The sequence below is a fragment of the Microcaecilia unicolor genome, chromosome 2 (genome assembly GCF_901765095.1).
Source record: "Microcaecilia unicolor chromosome 2, aMicUni1.1, whole genome shotgun sequence".
Lineage (NCBI taxonomy): Eukaryota > Metazoa > Chordata > Amphibia > Gymnophiona > Siphonopidae > Microcaecilia > Microcaecilia unicolor.
Window position 1 is genome coordinate 18,839,162 of NC_044032.1, and position 21,081 is coordinate 18,860,242.

Below are 21,081 nucleotides of genomic sequence, written 5' to 3' on the forward strand. Positions count from 1 at the left end.
ATATAAATCACTAGCAAGATCATAATTGAATTACTTGCAATCACATTACACCCACAAAAAAAATGCAGATTTGTCTCCCCCCCACCACCACCAGGAGCAGGGGCGTATCTGACCTTTAGCGGTAGGGGGGCCAGAGCCGAGGTGAGGGGGCACATTTTAGCCCCCCCCCCCCCCCCCCACCGCCATCATCGCCCCTGCTGCCGCCGCCATCATCATCGCAGTGCAGGACGTCAGACTCAAAAACCTGAAAGGAAGGAAGACGACTTCGGCTGGCGGGGGATGGGGTCCCCGCCAGCCCAGATAGGCAACGGCGAGCGGGCAGGGGGGTCTACGGTAGGGGTGTCCAGGGCCAAATCTACGGGGGCCCTGGCCCCTGTGGCCCCATAGCAGCGACGCCCCTGACCAGGAGTGGTTTCCAGTTCTTGCCCATGTCAGCTCTGCTCTCAAAATGGCTGCTGTGACCTCTTGCAGCAGTCTCACAAGATGGCCACTAGAGGTCATGGCAGCTGTTTTGGGAGCAGATCCAGCATGGGCAGGAGCAACTGGAGCTCACTCCTGCCATGACTACACCCCTAGACCATCAGGGATTGTAAGATTAGATCCGAGGGGGCACCAACGTCAGAAGGGGCAGGCCCAGGTCAGGAAAGGAGAGACGTCCTGAAGACTTGCAGGGATCAGATGATCTTCTTTCCCATGCAGCGCCTTCACACAGAGGTGAGAGGCGCTGCGTGGGCCCGGTAAGGCGGAGGGGGGGTCCGGTGGAGGGGGGGAGCGGCAGCAACAACCTTAGGGGGGCGGGGCACGGGGGCGGAGGATGGCGGGAGGTGGAGCTGTGGGAGAAGGAGAAAGAGAGAGACAGGAAGGGAGGGGGGCCGGGGCTGATAAACTTTTGATTTTTGTTTTGATTTTTTATTTAATACAGGGGGAAGCGGGGAGCAGCGGCGACCTCGGGGGGGGGGGGGGCAAGGCCGTTCATACAGGACCCTCCTGACCGCCTTTGCCCCCTCCCGATCCTTTTTTTATTTTTGGTTTGATTTTATATTTTAAGCAGGGGGAAATGGGGAACCACGTGTTTGTGTGGGTTATTTATATTTTCAAACGTGCCAACTTTTTTATGCTGCAGGGAGAAGCGGGGAGCAGTGTCTGTATGACAGCTCAGGCCTTAACGACAGGTCTGACTTCACGTTAAATATATCGCGGTAACTGATTCGGTGCAATCGTCGGTATGGTTAGTGCATTCCGAATTGTCCACATTACAATTGGAAGTGACTCGTTTGCATTCCGTTTTTGTTAGCTGCTAGCGTCGTCGAGAAATGGCCTTTAATGCATGCTAAGGTTGAAAATTTCTTCGTTAAAGGGTCGTTTAAAGTTTAGTTAAAGGGTCATTAAAGTTTAGTGCATCTGGGCCTCAGTTAGTAATTGGGTGTTAAATTGGTTCCCACAGGGAATGCAGTTCGCTTAGCTAGACCAGCTAAATTCAAACATATTCTCGTTGGGCCTCGTAGATTTATTTACTGCAGTAAGTAAAGGATGTAGTTTACCTCCTTCTATGCAGATGGACGGGATCATTATCATATCAGGCAACAAATTCCAATAAATAAAAAATAAATCACCAAACCTGGCAAGGATGAAACCTTATGTAGCTTCATTCAGACCCATTTTTCTGCTGAACTTAGGCTCGAAAGATAACAATTTAAGACTATTCCCAACACTTTGATACCTAACTTAATTCATGAATATTAGACTGGCTTTATCCCAGGGAGTTACCTGGGGGATAATTTAAAAAGACTTAAATCTTACATAGTGGTGAAACAGAAAACAATCCCGTCCATGCTGCTGGTCACAGACCCCAAAAAGGTGTTTGACGGGATTCACTGGTTTTAAAGTACTTCAAAACTATAGGTTTACGCAAAACTATTGTGCATTTTTTTTTGTTACATTTGTACCCCACGCTTTCCCACTCATGGCAGGCGCAATGCAGCTTACATATTGTATACAGGTACTTATTTGTACCTGGGGCAATGGAGGGTTAAGTGACTTGCCCAGAGTCACAAGGAGCTGCCTGTGCCTGAAGTGGGAATCGAACTCAGTTCCCCAGGACCAAAGTCCACCACCCTAACCACTAGGCCACTCCTCCATGGAAATGAGTGCTTCCCCACCCCTTTGTCTCAGGTAATGGGGCAAAGATTCTGTGTTCTCTTCTTGGTCTCTTACTATTTTCCTCCTTTTCTGCTCCAGTGTCTCAAGAGACTTTTCTGCCTCACTATCCTCTCTTTCAGTTTCTTTCCTGGTGCTCAGAAGACATATTTCTGGGTACTGGAGAAGAGAATCCCAGCCTTCCTGCAGAGTTAGACCGCTTTATGACCCACCAAAAGGTTTGGGGATCCCCAGATCATGCCTATCACTCTTCTTTGACCCCTGCCTTCAGCCTGCCCCTACTAGACTTTCTCCCTCCCCGGGGCCCATCACTGGTACTAACCCTCCTGTCTCTCACCCTTCCCTAGTCTGTCTCCATCAGTCCCTTTTCCCTCTGGGAGAGCAGATTCTAACCATTCTGTCAAACATGCAGAAGCCAGGCCATATAGGATTCTAAAAACAAATGTACATTAAAAGGCAAGCTTCTATGGGCAACCAATGTAACTGATTCAGAAGGGGAAGACACTCATACTTTTTTACCTTACAAATCAAACATGCAGCAGTTTTGCAATGTTTCTCTAACGGTTTTCTCTGTTTAGACAAACATCCAAGGCATCATAATAATCCAGTTGTGTCATAATCAAGGCCCACACCTTGAATATTGTGTTCAATTCTGGTCACCACATCTTAAGAAAGATATAGTGGAATTAGAAAATTTACAGAGAAGGGCTACGAAACTGAAAAAGGGGATGGGACGACTTCCCTATGATGAAAGGCTAAAGCAGCTAGGGCTCTTCAGATTGGAGAAAAGACAGTGGAAGGGAAATATTTTAGAGGTCTATCCATTTATTTATTTAATACATTTGTATCCCGCGCTTTCCCACACTGGGCAGGTTCAATGCGGCTTACATAGTAAAAAAATAATTATAAAGTCATATAAGGAGAATATTACTAATTGTAGTAAACATGGTTATAGAAATGCCTTAAGCATAAGTGAGATGAATAGGAGTGGCCTAGTGGTTAGGGTGGTGGACTTTGGTCCTGGGGAACTGAGGAACTGAGTTTGATTCCCACTTCAGGCACAGGCAGCTCCTTGTGACTCTGGGCAAGTCACTTAACCCTCCATTGCCCCAGGTACAAATAAGTACCTGTATACAATATGTAAGCCGCATTGAGCCTGCCATGAGTGGGAAAGCGCAGGGTACAAATGTAACAAAAATAAAATAGATACTATTGGAGATTCTACATGGAATGTTGCTACTATTGGAGATTCTACATGGAATGTTGCTATTCCACTAGCAACATTCCATGTAGAAGCCTGCGCGGCCACATTGGTGATCTGCAAGGGCCGACTTCTACATGGAATGTTGCTAGTGGAATCTCAAATAGTAGCAACAGTGGAGGAGTGGCCTAGTGGTTAGGGTGGTGGACTTTGGTCCTGAGGAACTGAGTTCGACTCCCACTTCAGGCACAGGCAGCTCCTTGTGACTCTGGGCAAGTCACTTAACCCTCCATTGCCCCAGGTACAAATAAGTACCTGTATATGATATGTAAGCCGCATTGAGCCTGCCATGAGTGGGAAAGCGCGGGGTACAAATGTAACATAAATAAATAAATATGGAGAGGTGCAAGGAGATAGGATAATCAAAAGGAAGAGGAATGAGAGGGGTATGGTGTAGGGAAGAAGGTAAGGAAAAGACTAGGGGATAAACATGAAGGAGAATTGGGAGACAAGGACAGGATATAATGATCTTCATTATATAAAATGAGTGAAGTGGAACGGGTAGACGTGAATCGCTTGTTTACTCTTTCCAAAAATACTAGGACTAGAGGGCACGCAGTGAAGCTGCAAAGTAGTAATTTAAAAAGAATTGGAGAAAATATTTCTTCAATCAATGTGTAATTAAACTGGAATTCATTGCCAGAGAATGTAGTAAAAGCAGTTAGCTTAGCGGGGTTTTAAAAAGGTTTGGATGGCTTCTTAAAGGAGAAGTCTATAGACCATTATTAAAATGGTCTTGGGGAAAATCCACTGCTTATTTCTAGGATAAGCAGCATAAAATGTATGCACTTTTGGGGGGGATCTTGCAAGGTACAAGTGACCTGGGTTGGCCACTGATGGAAATAGGATGCTGGTCTTGATGGACCTTCAGTCTGTCCCAGTAAGGCAATACTTATGTACTTATGTACCAGTGTGTCAGAATGATCTAACAAAAATATTTCCAAACCTGAAGTAATTCCAACTTATAAAAAACATTTTTAGGTAAGTTATTAACCTGCTCCACCATTGTTAAACTAGAGTCCAAAAAATTTCCAACCATTTTTTAGCTTTCAACTATCCCTCTATTATATTTTCCTCTTTTCTATCCCATTTTTTTCCTTTGTCTCCCATTCTCTTTCCTTTCTTGATCCTGTTCCACCACGTTTATATCATCCCTTTTCCTATTCCTCCAACAAATCTTTACTTTTCCCCCTACCTCTTCTTCCACTTCTCCGATTTCCCCACCATCTGCTGTATCATTAGGCCAAGTGAAGCAGTCGCCGCAGGTGACAAAATTTTGAGTGTGGCAAAGTGTACCCTCAAATTCTCCTGCAGGGGTGGCCTCGGTTTTCTTCCCAGCCAACTTGCACCCCACTGTCCTGCACCATCTTTGCCACTGCTGCAGTCTCAGGAAGCAGCAGCAGAAAAAATAAAACAGAAGAAAGGCACAGAGACCCTCCAAAACAGGAACCTATATTGAAGGGGATGGGACCAGCATTTTCTTTTTTACTGTTGCTGCTGCCGCATGTCCTAAAAAGCAACAGCAGCAAGGGGGGGAATAGGAGATACAGGATCAGGGAGGGAGGAAATAAAGAGGATATGTTGGAGAGGGAAACGGTTTACACAGGAGAGAGGAGTAAGATGACATTGAGGATATGAAGGCCTGGGGGTGGGAAGGAAGAATACAGGAGGAACACAAATGGGAGACCCTGGACATGGAATGGAAGAACATGGAGACAGGTGAGATGCTGGATGTAGAGGAGGGGGAGTAGAAAGACAGGGAGAGGGATAAGGACACAAAGGGGAGCCTGACATGGGAGAAATAGAGACAGAGGCCAGATGCTGGACACAGGAAGGGGGAAGAGACAGAGGCCAGATGCTGGACACAGGAAGGGGGAAGAGACGGAGGCCAGATGCTGGGCATGGAGGGGAGGTGACAGAAAGGATATGCTGGAATGGAAGGCGGGAGTGGGACACAGAGAGGTCTTACTTGGACATAAGGGGGTGGAGGTAGGGAGATGGTAATGTGATGCTGTACATGAGCAAAGTAGGAAGGCAGAGGATATGATGATGTGGTGTGGGAGGGAGGAGGTAGAGGAGAAGCTGGATGAACTTCAAGCGCATTCATTATGTGGCTCCTCAGGTCTCTTCTCTCCTCTTTCCCTTCCCTATACCCCTCCTCCGGAATTCTGTTAATCGGGTAATTGACTCTTATTTGTTACCTTTTCCTCTACCACCAACTCAACTACATCCCTTCCATCTCAAGAGGGATATAGTGGAATTGGAAAAGGTGCAGCGAAGGGCGACTAAAATGATAGCGGGGATGGGACAACTTCCCTATGAAGAAAGATTAAGGAGGCTAGGGCTTTTCAGCTTGGAGACGAGACGGCTGAGGGAGACATGATAGAGATATATAAAATAATGAGTGGAGTGGAACAGGTGGATGTGAAGCGTCTGTTCACGCTTTCCAAAAATACTAGGACTAGGGGGCATGCGATGAAACTACAGGGTAGTAAATTTAAAACAAATCGGAGAAAATGTTTCTTCACCCAACGCATAATTAAACTCTGGAATTTGTTGCCGGAGAACGTGGTGAAGGACGTTAGCTTGGCAGAGTTAAAAAGGGGTTAGACGGTTTCCTAAAGAGCAAGTCCATAAACCACTACTAAATGGACTTGGGAAAAATCCCAAATCCCAGGAATAACATGTATAGAATGTTTGTACGTTTGGGAAGCTCGCCAGGTGCCCTTGGCCTGGATTGGCCGCTGTCGTGGACAGGATGCTGGGCTCGATGGACCCTTGGTCTTTTCCCAGTGTGGCATTACTTATGTACTTATGTTGCTGTACTTTGTGCCTGATAAAGACTTCCTGAGTTGAAACATCATGCCCAGGTCTCTTGCTCTATTTGATCATAGGCTAAAAGTCCACTTTTTTGAGGTTGCTTTTAAAATCTTAACCCTTATTTTCCTGCTTAATATCAATGTTTTATTCTCATCATCTCTTATTTGTTTTGAATAGCTCTACCAAGCAGGGATTGTCTCTTATATGTTTGTTTGAGGCTGACTGAATTTTGATTTCAGTTACGGTGCCAAAACTGGACCAAAATATTTTTTTTCTGACTAGTTTTGGTTTTGGCTGAAACTGACTGTGTTTTCAGTGGAAGCTAAAAATTTGCGTTTTATCCTGTTTGTCTGTTCCCTCCCTCCCCCTCCCCTCCTGCCCAGAGGCGTAGCCAGGTTTTGATATCAGGGGGAGCAGACTTGTATAAAATAGGCGCCAGTTGGTGTCAGCTAGACAGCAGTGCCTGTGTTGCTGCTCAGGTGCAGTGGCTGTCTCTGTTGCGCCCTGCCTACAAGGAAACAGGAAGTTACATCAGGAGGCAGGATGTAGAAGAGGTCCCTGGCAACCTGTCTTCTTAATTACAAAGTAAAAATATTCAAATTGCGACCATCACCTCAGGAATAGCGCACACACACACTCCTTCCACTGCTAGACACTAATCAGTTGGGTTACCATATGTCCGGTTTTACCCGGAGATGTCCTCTTTTTGAGGACATGGCCAGGCAACCGGGCGGGTTTTGACAAATGGGCAGGCGGGTGGGGCCTAGTGGTGTCCTATCCTCCACTCCCCTTACCTTACTATACTGCCCTGGTGGTCTAGTGACCTCGGGGCAGGATAGAGCACCCTCTTTCCTGCCCCCGGCGCCTGCATACTGTTCCTTGGTCACGGTCCCGGCGCCGATTAAAAATGGCCACCGAGAGTTGAAGTCTCGCAATGTCGCTTCAATTCTCAGTGGCCATTTTGAATCGGCGCTGGGACCAGAACAGCAAGGAACAGTATGCAGCCACTCCGGGCAGGAAAGAGGTCACTAGACCACCATGTCAGTATGGTAAGGGGAGGGGAAGATAGGACACCCTTAGGGGTGTGTGCGTGTGAAAGGGGTGGGGCGGTGTGGGGGTGGGGCATGTTCTCTTTTTTTGGGGAGAGCAAATATGGTAACCCTACTAATCAGATGGGCTTTTGTTTGTGTGGTGACTCTACAGGATGTGAAGCCCACTAGTCTTGAGCATTTTTATTTTGGATGACAAGGGCCACCAAAGGCGGCCCTTGCCTCAGAGCCTGCTTTCAAATAGGGTCAGACATCTTGTGAAATAACTCAAAACCCTGCAAAAAAATAGACACCCAAAATTATACTGAAAACTTATCACACCATAACAGCCCTAATCCACCTATGAAAAGACAGTGCTATAAATATTACACTGGGTCCTAGAGAAGTGTTTCCCTAGGTGGTCCTGGAGTACCCCCTTGCCATTCAGGTTTTCAGAATATCCACAATGAATATGCATGAAAGAGATTTGCATGTAATAGAGACAGGACATACAAATCAATTTCATGCACATTTATTGTGGATATTCTGAAAACCTGACTGACAAGCAGGTACTCCAGGACCAACTTGAGAAACACTGCCCTAGAACACCAAACTTACCACACCGTAACAACCCTAACCCACCTATGAAAAGCCCTAACCGTGCAATTCTGGAGACTGCACCTAAGAAAGAATATAACAGGATGGAGTTGGTCCAGAGGGCAGCTACAAAATTGGTGGGCAGTCTCCGTCATAAAGCATATAAGGAAAAGCTTATGAACCTCAACATGTATACGCTGGAAGAGAGGCGGGAGAGAGGGGATATGAGAGACGTTTAAATACCTCCGTGGCATTAATGTACAGGAGGTGAGCCTTTTTCAAATGAAGGAAAACTCTGGAATGAGAGGGCATAGGATGAAGTTAAGAGGAAATAGGCTTAGGAAGAGTCTAAGAAAATACTGTTTGATGGAAAGGGAGGTGGATGTGTGCAGTGGCCTCCTGGTGGAGGTCATGGAGCCGAGAACTGTGTCGAAATTTAAGAAAGCGTGGGACAGGTACATGGGATCCCTTTAGGAAAAGGAAGAGCTAGTGGTTACTGAGTCATTTGGCCCTTACCTGCAGTCATAATTCTATGTTTCTAACCCACCTATGAAAAGGCAGTGCTATATTTATTACACTGGGCTTTAGAACACCAATATACCTACTATTGGGAAACTGGAACAAGCTGCACTGTTACATATTCATACACAGACACTACATGCTAGCAGAATCCATCTCAGTCGCACATGCAGAACATGGACAGACCCTCCCCCATGCCCCCTGCCCAAATGCAAAATATAAATACCTACTACTACTACTACTATTTAACATTTCTAAAGCGCTACTAGGGTTACGCAGCACTGTACAAGTTAACATAGAAGGACAGTCCCTGCTCAAAGAGCTTACAATCTAATGGACAAATGTACAGTCAGTCAAGTAGGAGCAGTCAAATTGGGCAGTTTAGATTTCCTGAAAGGTATAAAGGTTAGGTGCCAAAGGCAACATTGAAGAGGTGGGCTTTGAGTAAGGATTTGAAGATGGGTAGGGAGGGGGCTAGGCGTAGGGGCTCAGGAAGTTGATTCCACGCATAGGGTGAGGCGAGGCAGAATGGGCGGAGCCTGGAGTTGGCGGTGGTGGAGAAGGGTACTGAGAGGAGGGATTTGTCCTGTGAGCGGAGGTTTCGGGCGGGAACGTAGGGGGAGATGAGGGTGGAGAGGTAGTGAGGGGCTGCAGACTGAGTGCATTTGTAGGTGAGAAGGAGAAGCTTGAACTGTATGCGGTATCTGATCGGAAGCCAGTGATGCAACCTGAGGAGAGGGGTGATATGAGTATATCGGTTCAGGCGGCAGAGTTCTGAATGGATTGAAGGGGGGGATAGATGGCTAAGTGGGAGGCCAGTGAGGAGTAGGTTGCAGTAGTCAAGACGAGAGGTAATGAGAGCGTGGATGAGAGTTCGAGTGGTGTGCTCAGACAGGAAAGGGCGAATGTTGCTGATGTTAAAGAGGAAGAAGCGACAGGTCTTGGCTGTCTGCTGGATATGCGCCGAGAATGAGAGGGAGGAGTCAAGGATGACTCGGAGGTTGCGGGCAGATGAGACGGGGAGGATGAGGGTGTGTTATCAACTGAGATCGAGAGCGGAGGAAGAGGAGAGGTGGGTTTTGGTGGAAAGACGATAAGCTCGGTCTTGGACATGTTCAGTTTCAGGTGGCGGTTAGACTTAAGCTTGTGGGGATTCCCAGGCCCTGCCAGCTGAAGATCTTTTTCTCCAGTCTGGTGGCCAGAACTGTCCAACCTCTGCAGCTGCTGGCAGCTTGGGGACACTGCCGTTAGCTGAAGAGCTTGGAGATTTCTGGCTGCCAGACCGGAGGAAGTGGTCTTCAGCTGGCGGGAGTTCGGGATCTGCACCAGTCATAGCAAGGGAGGGGGCTAATTTTTTTTTTTTTTGGAGGTAGGCCTGGTACGGAGCCCCCAGTCTCTTAAGTACAAAAAGAAGTGCGTGTCTGTTTTTATTTCGTCAATGTCGTGGTACTTGCTGAGATTAATTTCTTGCGGTTCCCAGTTCAATTTGTATTTGTGATCCCTGGTGGTGGTCTGTCTGTGTTTTGTGTGTGAAATCATCCTTTAAAGTTGCTTTGTGTGGTAGAAATGGCAGGTGGGGGAGATCAGGGGCCCCCTCAATTTTTGCACTGGGCCCCAGCATGTCTGTCTGACACCGTCCCTAGCCGTGACAATACACACAGTTTGAAAATGGGCCAAATCAGACCGGGGGTGGGGGGTCCAGAGAAATAAATTTCCACAAAAATGGCCCAGTGTATTTATTTCTATAGGAGGAGTTCCAGCTTCAGCAACAGTGAATCAAAGCGGTTAGAAAATTCATCCTTTCAAATTGCCTTTCCCCTGTTCTTAACTCTTCCCACTACCCAAGCTGTCTCCACCCTCCTAAAATATCCCTTCAACTGTTTCAACACCACAAATTGCGCTGCCTTCCAAAATTACCCCCAGAATTGCCCCAGCCACCCCAAAACTGTCCCACATGTTAAACTACCCCCTCACAACTGCCTTACCACCCCCCTAACTACTCACTCGGACATACATCCCCATATACGTACAGTGGGGGTGGAAAGAATGCCATGAGCCATGCTCCAGGTGCTTTCCCTTCTTAAAAATTGGTGTGGCATTGGCCTCTTTCCAGTACTTAGGTACTGTAGCTGATTTTAATGATGAGTTATAGATAAGTAGTTAAAGGTTTGCAGTTTTATATTTCAGTTCTTTCAGAAATCTGGAGTGTATTGCATCTGGTTTGGATGATTTTGTTACTCATTAGTTTTTGTCGATTTGCTCTTTTTGCATCTTCCAGTTTCAAAGAGATTTACTTCAGTCTCTCTGAATCATCCCCTTTGAAGAATATTCCTAGGGTGGGTAGCCCCCCACCCCCACCCCCTTGCTGTCCCCACCACTTTCTCTCCTCCATTCATTTCCAGTTCCACAAATCTCTCTCAGCTCTGGTGTATTGCTTCTTCACTTCTTGTTTCTAGTCCCTGCAGCCTGCTGCTATTGTTCCCACCCCAGCTTGTGCTTCCCACCCCTACAGCTCCTGCTCTCTCCTTCCCATGCAGCTGCATTGATCTCACTCTGAAGGCTGCAGCTGTTTGGGGGTCGCAGTCATCCTGTAATCACTGTCACAGTTGCTTTAGGTATGCATTGCTGCTGCTGATCCTACTCCCATGCATTCTGCTCCTTATGTTCATAAGGATTAGACACATGAAGAATTTAATTTTTTCCCTTTCTTGCATCCTGTGAACCCCCAGAGCTCTACGGGCTACAGTATGCTCTCTCTCTCTCTGCTTTGTATTGTATACTCCCTCTCTGAGGTGGCACCTTCTTTCTCCTGTGTCTTAGCAGTCTCGTATTTCTGCGCTTAGCATGCTTATGTGTTCTTGTCTCTCTTTCTGTGCTTAGCCTGCACTTTCTCTCTGCTAATGAGTCTCCATTTTACTGGGTGCTTTATCCCTGGAATAGAAACACAATGGCATGTACAGAGCCTTAATGTCCCTAATCAAAACATCTGCTGTTAACATCTGCAATTAAAAAAAAAAGGGGGGGGAGGGGAAGAAAGTAGAAGGTACAAGGATGTTTTGTACTTTCCATCTGGAAATAGATCTTTGGTGTCCTCCCTCACCACACCACCTCCCCACACATATATACCAGTAGGAGCTATGAATTCACACACGAGATCCAAACCACTTCCTTTGTGCATGTTATCTAATGAAACAGCTGTTCTTAGGTAACCTGGGCCTGCTTCAGCTGAGAGAAGACATTTCTTAACTGAAACTCCAACCAGTGGAAATGTGTTTAAGAAATTCTTTCTGTTTTCTCTTATTTCTTTCAGAGCTCCTCACTGTGTCGGTTAACGCCTAGCTTGGAGATCATCCAGGGACGGGCAAAAGTCCCAGTGATGGTGGGAGAGATTCCTTATCCACTGCTTTACTGCTGCTGCTCCCGTAGGTGCAGAGATGGCCGGGTTCCCCAGCTAGCTGTGCCAAAGAGGACTTTCTGCTGCCAGGGCTGGAGTGTGGCACATCCAGGAAAGGGGCAAGAATGCAGAGGGGTAAGTGTGTGTGGGTGAAATTACAGCAAGCAATTGGTAAGAGACAGGACGTGAGCGTGAGTGCAAGATAAAGTGAGTCATGCTTGCCATGCAGCACCATGTTACTCCTCTACCCAGAGTGAAATCACTTTTGTGGAGGACAAGTGGGCAAGGCTCAGTATGTTTGATTTTCTTAGAAGATAAGGCGGTTCATTAGTGGTTACATAAATAGACTATATGATGGTGTATAGCACCAAGTGGAACAGAGCTTTATGGGAAAGGCTAAAAGTCTGTACTGCACTGCTGTGGACTGACCATGTTTCTTTTGTTCCAGTCAGACATGTTTCTAGCAGTTTCCATGGTTTTGTGCTCCTCCTAGGTTTGAATAAAAGCTTTTAGTTTTCTTCATACAAAACAGGATAAATTGATCACACAAGTGGGTGACAGTAGCTAAAGGTAGTGACAAGGAGAGCTCTCTGAGCTTAGAAAAACCAAGAAATTCCCACACAATCTATCATGATCCTTTTAGTCTTTCTGCCAAAGCTATCTCGGAGATGGTCAGGTTCTCGCTCCTGAAGTTTGTTTGCAGATGTTGTTTTATACACTTTTGATTTTGCCGGAGTTTTCTCCGTGGGGCGGCTTCCCTTCAAAGGGGAGATGGGGAGAGGATGAAAGCAACTTTTGACCTGGCAAGCAGACTTTTCACCATGCAGATTCCATGAGTGGATTCAAGAAATGCAGATGGAGCATGTTCATCATGGATGCCCGTGAAGTCTGCTGCATATGCCCCCGTCCAGAACAAGATGCAGAGAACTGTCCGCTTTGGGTGAACAATGTTATGTGATGTCTCTGCAAAAAAAAATTTTTCAGGTCTTCCCCCTAATTCATCACTGACCTTGCCCAGATGTATGTTACCGCCAGAGAATCTTTCAAAAGAGCAAAGAGTCAAGGTGCTTCCAATACAGAATTATTGTTGATTTAAATTTTATTTTGTATAATTTGTAGTTTTGAAGTTTAATTGTTCCTTGCCTTGTGATATTTATGAAAAGTGTGAATCAAATACAGTAATAAGTAAACTAAACTAATTGATGCTTTAAGGAAGCAATGACTGAGCCAGTATACAGGCTACGAAGAGTTAACGGCAGAGGATGTGGCTCTCCACTGACCAAAAATTGTGATTTTTAAATGAGAGTACCTGCATCCTTAAGCTTTGATGTGGTCTAGCTCCTTTGCCACTCGGTGGTGATCCAGTTGGCTTTGAAAAGAAAACGGCGCTCCAAGGAGCTTTTAAATTCACCCTCTGGACCTCTTTGACAGTGAAGGTCTTCCAAAGTGCCAAAGTGGGTTCCTGGAGAGGAGCCCATCAACTCTATATGGTCCAGCGTATCCATCAGTGCTTATAAAAGCTGAAATAATTTGCAGATTCTCTCCCTCCCCCCCCCCCCCCCCCCCATCTAGTGAAAAGGGTGGATTTTTTTTTTTTTTTGCAACTAGCCAGTGTAAAGAACTGTGATAAATACCTCGTATCAAAACAGGAAGTTGCAATAGAGAGGACGGGTCACAGCAGAAGGAAAGCCACCGAGATGGCTTCTGACTGTGAATCACTGCAGGATCCTGTAAGACCACAGGGAGGAGGAACCCATGTCTTGGAGTATCATGTCCAATTCTAGAGACACACCTCCAAAATAATAGAGGTACTACACTAGGAAATATTTTTTTCATTGAAAAGGTGCTGCCCTCATCAAACAGCAACTCTAAGGAGGCATGCACAGTAACTGAAATCAGGATGGTGTGCGATACAGAATTGTTGGTTATATGAAAAAAAAAAAAAAAAACGTAAAATCATATATTAAGTGGGCTGTATAGTATTACAATAGGAAAGGAAATTAGGCAGACTTGATGGACCTGAGGGTCTTTATTTGCATTATATTTTGTGTTTTTACCCAACTTGAACTCTTCTTGAGACTGAAATCTTTCAGGAAGGGAAGTAAACAGATTAATAAGTGAGAAACTGTTTATCTGTAAGAGGCAATTGCAGGTGACATGGCAAAGGGAGGGACACAGGGAGGAGCTGTCTGTGCCTTATTCTTTTTCCCTCATTCACTCTTTCTGCCTATCTCTGAATCTTTCCCTCTGTATATCTCCCTTACCCTCTGTCTCTAGATCCCTCTTTTCCCTTTACTAGCATTGAAATTATTATTTGAAATACATTTTTCTTAATAATTAACATTAAATTGCATCTCCCCCACTCCGCAGATAGGTCGGGGGAGGACACCCCCACTCTTTTTTTTTCTTTTTTTTTCTATTGGGCTATTTTCAGTGCTCGCAAGTCCAATGTATTTAAGAAAGTGGAACAAACTCACATTTGAAGGGAATCAAGATAAGGAGTCCATACCTTTTTTGTATTGCCCTGGGCCTTCAATATCTACTGAATTCAGTATCTATTGTATTCAAAAGTTCATTCATCTGATTCCTCCATTGCATGATAGTAGGTGGAGCATCTTTAATCGCATTGTAGTAAAATGCATTGTTTTGCAATCGGAGCAGCTTTATACAAAAATAAGGTAGAAATTTGAGGGTCCTCTGCTATCCCCTCCATTTTATCCAAAGGCATCCTGGGGGGGGAGGGGGGGGAGAGTGGTAGTTGTCAATTCCTGTGATGCATTCCACTAAGCTTTATCCAAAGGTCTGTCCAAAATTGTTTCATTGAAGCACAGTCCCAAATACATTGTCTTAAATGTGGAGCAGTTGATGCAACATACAAACAAGTCCCATGTGATGGTAGACCCATCTTTTTGCCTCTGGAAGGATGAATAGAAATGCACATGAGGAATTTATAGTACAATTCTTCTAGCTCACTGCGAGACATTCATTACTTTTCAAACTATTCTGCGAATCATCCATAGAATATGTTCCGAAATCTCAAGGTCCAAGCAGTCATGCCTAAAGGTTTTTTTCAAGCCTTCATAAAGGCGACCTACTAGTCCCTTGTGAACTACCAGCAAGGGCCGATGTCCATTGAATGTGGATTCAGTAAAATCAACTCTATAGGCTCAGAAAAGAGATTGAACGTGATGCAATTGTGCATATGGATACCAATCCCGACCTGAAATGCCATAAAACTGTTGCAGATGGCCAGTTACTCAGCTTAATGGCTTTTAAATTCCTACCTCCCATAACCATTTTATTTAGTAAATAGACTGGTCTAGAAATTATCTACACGTTCCCTGAGTAAAAGAACGCTTGGAAAAATCAATGGACCATATGCTTTTTTCCCAGTGAGAAAGAGGGTGGGCTTGGGTTGCAATTAGTCAGACTTGGCATTTTCTTGCAAGGTTTTTAAATTTTTCTTTCATAATTTGTAGATACTGTGCACCTGTTCTGGAGGACTTCTCTGTGATGAGAAGGAAGTTAATCTTTTGGTTAGTAAACTAGGTGTTAGCCTGGATCAGACACAAAAATGTGCTAAATAAATACCCCTCTGCAGATTGATTTATAGATAAGTGCCATCCCCAGAAACTGATGGATGTCTCCTCTCATGAGTGAAAGCTTTGAAAGGGCGAGGAGTAGGACTGGAGTTTAGAGCATAACACTTGTCTTTCTTTTTCCCACAGGTGGCACTGCGATGGGGACTCTGCTGCCGAGGGCTGCATAGAACTTCTTGAAAGTAGGCCCTTGCCCTCCCCGCCTTCATTTCTCAGCCACACCACCTTGTCCATCAGCAGCACTTTACTTTTGCTCCTTGACCTCTCCTTCCTTTTGGTTTGGCTTTCTGTTTTGATTTAGCTGCATGACAGAAGGCGAGCAGATCAATGAGGCACATCCATGTTGAAACACCCTCCAAGGAGCCAGGCATGGATGCTGGCCCTTCTGATGGAGGCGCCTCTCCTCCCGGACGGGGGAACACCTTGGACCCTGGCCAAGCCAAAGAGTGTCGGGTTCTGATGGGCTACAATGAGAATGAAATCAAATGCCAGAAGGTATATCAAGTTTCTGTCTTCTCCCATCTATCCAACTCGCCCAGTTCCATGGATCGGAGAACCAGCCCTCGGCAAACCATCAAGCGAGGATTCACAGAACAGCGGGTCTTGGATGCCAACCGAGACCCAAAGAGGGCTTACTGGGGCAATGCTTCCAATTCCCGGCGAGAGGGAATGCTGGGTCAGTCACACCATGACAGGGACCAGGTGGACTCTTGGTCAAGTTTCTCACCGGCAGGCCCAGATGATCCGGACACATTTGAGGATGGTTTGCTAACTGAAGAACTGCCCCTTTGTAGTTCTTCCCAGCACTTTTCTCATAGTGGCTTGCAAGTGATTGAGCACAAGTGTGAGAGTGGCCCTGGCCATGATAGGGACATGGACCTCGGACCTTCAGCTTCCAGGGTTTTCAACAGTGTGAGAGACGGAGGAAGGGAGGGATTGCCAGTCAGCCAGCACACTTCTTGCAGTACTTTGCACATATCCAACCAGGAGGAACCTTCGGGTTGGCGTGTTTGCCTGGGCAGTACTCCTGCCGTGGGTGATGGCTCCCTTGAGAGCAGGAGAAAGTGTAGGATAGCAGAAGGCAAGGAATCACGGCTATTTGAAAGCCACCTCCAAGTGGCTGAGAATTCAGCTGAAGGACATGTAAGTAGAAAGGACAGCAGTATAAAAGAAGATGGTGTTAATAGCCAAAATATACTTGAGATTGATTTGCACAATATTGCACAAATATCTACTAGGGGAACGCATGTGAGGTATGAGGTGACAGGAGGTTCTGTACATTGGGGCCGTACTCAACTGAGTCATCTCCCCTCACATAGCAAAGAAATGAACAATGGGAGCCTTCTTAGAGAGGATGGGTTAGTGTCAGCTGGTGAGTTGAAGGAGCCTACCACCCCACAGTCAGAAGGTTCAAAGGTCCAGATTTCAGAAAGTAATGGCTTAACTTCTTCAGAGAAAACTCCTTTGACCAGCATCAAGCCAAACAGTTCCACCTCTCGGTCAGTGAAGAGGAAGCTGCTTCAGTCCAGCGAGACAGCAGATTCTTGCTCTGAGGACGAGGGCCAATCACCAGCCAAGAGAAAGAGAGTCCAGCTGTCACACCCTGTTCCAGTGTCATGCAGAAGTACCGATGCAAAAGCAGCTCCATTCTGGAACCACTTGCTTCCATCATCAAGAGACCCTCCCAAGGTAAGTGAACCCTCAATTCTGTTTCTTATGGAGTGTGATCTCATTTCCTGAAACACAAGACCTCATCTATTCCTTTCCCATCATGCAAGGTATGCACAGCCTTCATCCATTCCTCTCCTATCAGCCCAGGTGTGTAACTTCTGTTCTCTGTGGCCTAGGGAATTATCATATTCCTTTCTTATCTCCTAAGGTATATTACTCTGATCATTCCTTTCTCATCCCTCTTTCTGTTTCTCATTCTCTGTGTCCAGGGTATGTGACTTCTTGTATTCCTTTTCTGCCCTTACTGAAAGTGATCCCTTTGTAATAGTGTTTTGTGCCTCAGATTTGTAACATAATCTTAGCCTCCCATGCAGTGCTGCCTTTCACTCACATGCACAGAATGTGACAATATGGGCAGACAGCCACAAAACTAATCTCATTTACACATTCTCCTTTCCTACCTCAATACTGAAGACCTTATTTGACTTCCAGACCTCACCGTTACCAGCATTGTGGAATCTTCCATGTTTGTCTCATGGATGTTTAAATTGTAGTACTATTTTTGTCTCAACACATCCACTGGAAGGCTTTTCTGTGCGTTCACTACTCTTTCTTTAAAGAAATGTCCCATGGTCTAGTGTTGTTATGACCCTTAGCCTAGAACTTGTTCTCCACTAAAAAAAAAAAAAAAAAAAGGCCTGTGTCATGTGTACATTTTATACCTTTGATTCGAATGTTATGTCCCCTCGCCTTATGTCAATTAGACTCTTCTCAAAGGATTTTGGGTAGAGGCTGTGCATTATTTTGGTAGCTTTTCTCTGGACTGTCTGCTCACGTATGTAACCTTTCTTTTCTTTTCTTTTTTTTTAAATTTATTTATTTAAATTTTCATAAATTTTTACACGATTAACATGCTTCTGTAACGTATGTAACCTTTCTAAGTACATCCCCCAGACCTAGACAATACTGAAAAAAAAAATAACAATTAAAATCAAAGACAACATAAACAGTATGCGCTCTCATTACAGTACTATTATCCATATCCACATTGACACAACAAATGTGAAGATAATATTGTGTTGATGTGAATATGGATAATAGTAATGTAATGATGAGTGCAGTCGCTGTGATTCACACAACTGCTCATTGAGAGACTTATGTACAGCAAAGAATGAAGTAATTGAAGAGGCTGTTGAAAATGTAAAATTGGCACCCCCCCAAACTTTGCCAGAGAGGCCGCCACATCAGTCATTTCAAACCACTGAGAGAGCTAGTGGGGGGGGGGGGGAGTTGTTCATCATAATTTGATAAGTACAATGGAAGTTTATTTCTGTGCTGTACTACCGTTAACTTTCTTGAGCTGAGGGAGCCTGAGAGTTGATTAGGTGACACTGCTAGGTTGCATAGGGAGAACAGTAGAAAGAGAAGTAATGCCTTTCTACAAGTCATTGGTGAGACTCCATCCTCCATCTAGAATATTGTCCCATTCTGGAGAATATAGACAGGAATGCAAAAGAGGAGTCTCCCCCCACCCAACTTCCAAAATAAATCCCCACTATGAGATGCAGTTTAAGGATCTAACTATTTGTATTCTGGAGGAAAGGGGGGGGGGCGGGATATAATAGTAGCATTTAAAGATCACAGTGGCATAACAGAGGCAAGAGACAATACTTGCACCTTATTTTAGAGGAAAGAATGCTCTAGAGCATGAAGCTCCTGGGTGATAATTCAGAAGCAGCATCGGAGAGTATTCCTGAACATAAAGGGTAGCGGATACAAGGAGTGGCTTCCCAATGGAGGCAACAGCAATAACAGCAGGGTGGAGGAGCAGGCTGAGTACCATGAAAGCCAGGGTTCAAATCCTTGTGATCTTGTGCAAGCCACTGAACCCTCTGCTGATTTCAGCAATTCTAGAACTGTGTGTGTGCAGTTATGTGCACCTTGCGATTACATGCCACTCTATAAGGTAGAGGATAACTGTAAGAGAGGGTGTACACATGAGTGGAGCATAGATGGAAGGGCCCCAACATAGGCAGACAGCTTACAAATACTATAAGTTGGATCCCTTCGCATGATAGGCTTAGGTGTGCCCAATAATAATGGCATCTGGGTGCACACATGCTGTTGTAGAATTGGCACTCAGCACATGGCATTGGCAATGGCGTAGTGAGGGTGGCTGCCACCCAGGGTGGTTTGCCACTGTGCACCCCCCCCCCCCCCCCCCCGGGTGCAGCATGACACTCTTGCCACATCAACCTCCCCCTCCCCCCCTTGGCGCATCACCCAAGCCCCCCCCCCCCCCCCCCCCCCCCCGAGTGCATTCTTGCCTGCCGTGTGCACGCCGCTGGAGGGGGTGTCGGTTCCGCTGGTTCCCTGCTCCCTCTGCCCCGGAACAGGAAGTAACCTGTTCCGGGGCAGAGGGAGCAGGGAACCAGCGGAGCTGGCACCCGGGGCAGACCGCCCCCACTGCCCCGCCCTTGCTATGCCACTGGGCATTGGTGCACCTAACCGGAGGCAGCAAACTATGGAATCATCCCCTTAGACTGTAAACCCTCCATGGACAGGAAAACACTTAATGTACCTGAGTGCAACTCAGGCTTGAGTTAAATTCAAATCCAGAACTAAAGAAAGTCTGGGTAAACAATGCATTCCTTAGTTGCAAAGACATTACATTTGGTCTTACATTCTGCAATATCCTCCACAGTTCCATGCGGATCACAAAAAAAATAAATCAGAACAAACGCCTGGGAATTTACAGAGAGAAAATCGCACACTTAAGCAATAAATCGTCCCACATATTTCTTAAAGTTTTAAGTTACTTATGAAACAACAAATTATCTGTGATAAAGTATATAATATCACCATCATGAATTGCAATGAGTGTGACTGTTGGGCAGACTGGATGCGCTGTTCGGGTCTTTATCTGCCGTTACTTATATGTTAGGGAATGAACGGATGAGGGAAGGTTATTCCAAATTGAAGCAGCCTGATAGGGTAGTGAAGATGAAAACTGTCTTAAATATTTAACCAATTTTACTGATGAAACTAGTAGGGAAACCTGTCCCCTCAATAATTGTCTACCTAGTAGAGGGAAAAAATCCTGGCAAGTAAGGACTGAAAAACCATTGTGCATAATTTGAACTAAGTTCTCGCTATTACTAGCAACCAGTGTAATTTATTAAAATATGTTGTTACAGGTTCATCCATTCTTAAAGAAAAGATCACCCGGTTTTTAACTGTTTGTATCTTTTTCATAATCAAATTGGTGAATCCCACGTACACAATATTACAATAATCCATCTTGCAGAGCAACATTGTTTTGCACTCTATAAGTCCAAAAGAGAACAGTTCAAAGTAGACCTTAAATTTTTTGGTAACAAAAAAAGTTGTTTACCTTATTAACTTGATTAACCATTGTCTACCTGTCTGCCTAAAATCCGGGAGGAGAATTCAAATTTAAATTTCATAGTTCCAATAGTAAAATTCTCTTTCCCCCTCTATAACACCTTTAAGAGAATCCGGCCATAAAAATGTTTAATTTTTAAACTTTTTCTTGAGACATGGGTAAAGCCAGAGATTATTGGTCCCTGTAGATTCAGTTCTTAAACAGACTGTGGTCTGCCTCTCTTCCATTTCTGCTTCTGACACTTGTTCACGGTCCCTCAATGAACATTTGCAAAATAGTCCGTCATCTCCATCACTTCATTTTGCAGACAAGAAAAGAAATGTTGCCACAGTGTGAGGAGTCTGTGTCTCTGGCAGCTAAGATCCAGTTCCTGTGGCTTCCCACCAAACTGACTTGAGCTGTCCACCACAAGGGGGCAGACTCCCTCTCACTACCCTTGTGCTTAGCTTTTGGTGGTGTTCCCAGTTGTTTCCTTCTACTACCTTGGAGCCATAAGACTTCATTCACAGCTGTTTGGGGATGTTCCTCTTTTATTCTTACCTTTTTCCGCTGAGAACAAGCAGGCCTATAATTCTCACATATGGGAAACGCGGGACTGCATTGCTAGTTCAGAGCTTGTAACAAGCTTA

General features: G+C 45.3%; 1 protein-coding gene across 3 annotated transcripts in view; it reads left to right on the forward strand.

The window, feature by feature from the left end:
- FAM214B (family with sequence similarity 214 member B) overlaps positions 1-21,081 on the forward strand; it is a 149,807-nt gene that overhangs the window by 75,550 nt on the left and 53,176 nt on the right. For all 3 annotated transcript variants that reach the window (XM_030192820.1, XM_030192821.1, XM_030192822.1), the window contains exons 3-4: positions 11,693-11,911; positions 15,505-17,064. In XM_030192820.1, the coding sequence (XP_030048680.1) occupies positions 15,703-17,064 (1,362 nt within the window). In that variant the 5' untranslated portion in view covers positions 11,693-11,911; positions 15,505-15,702. The remainder of the gene's footprint in view (positions 1-11,692; positions 11,912-15,504; positions 17,065-21,081) is intronic.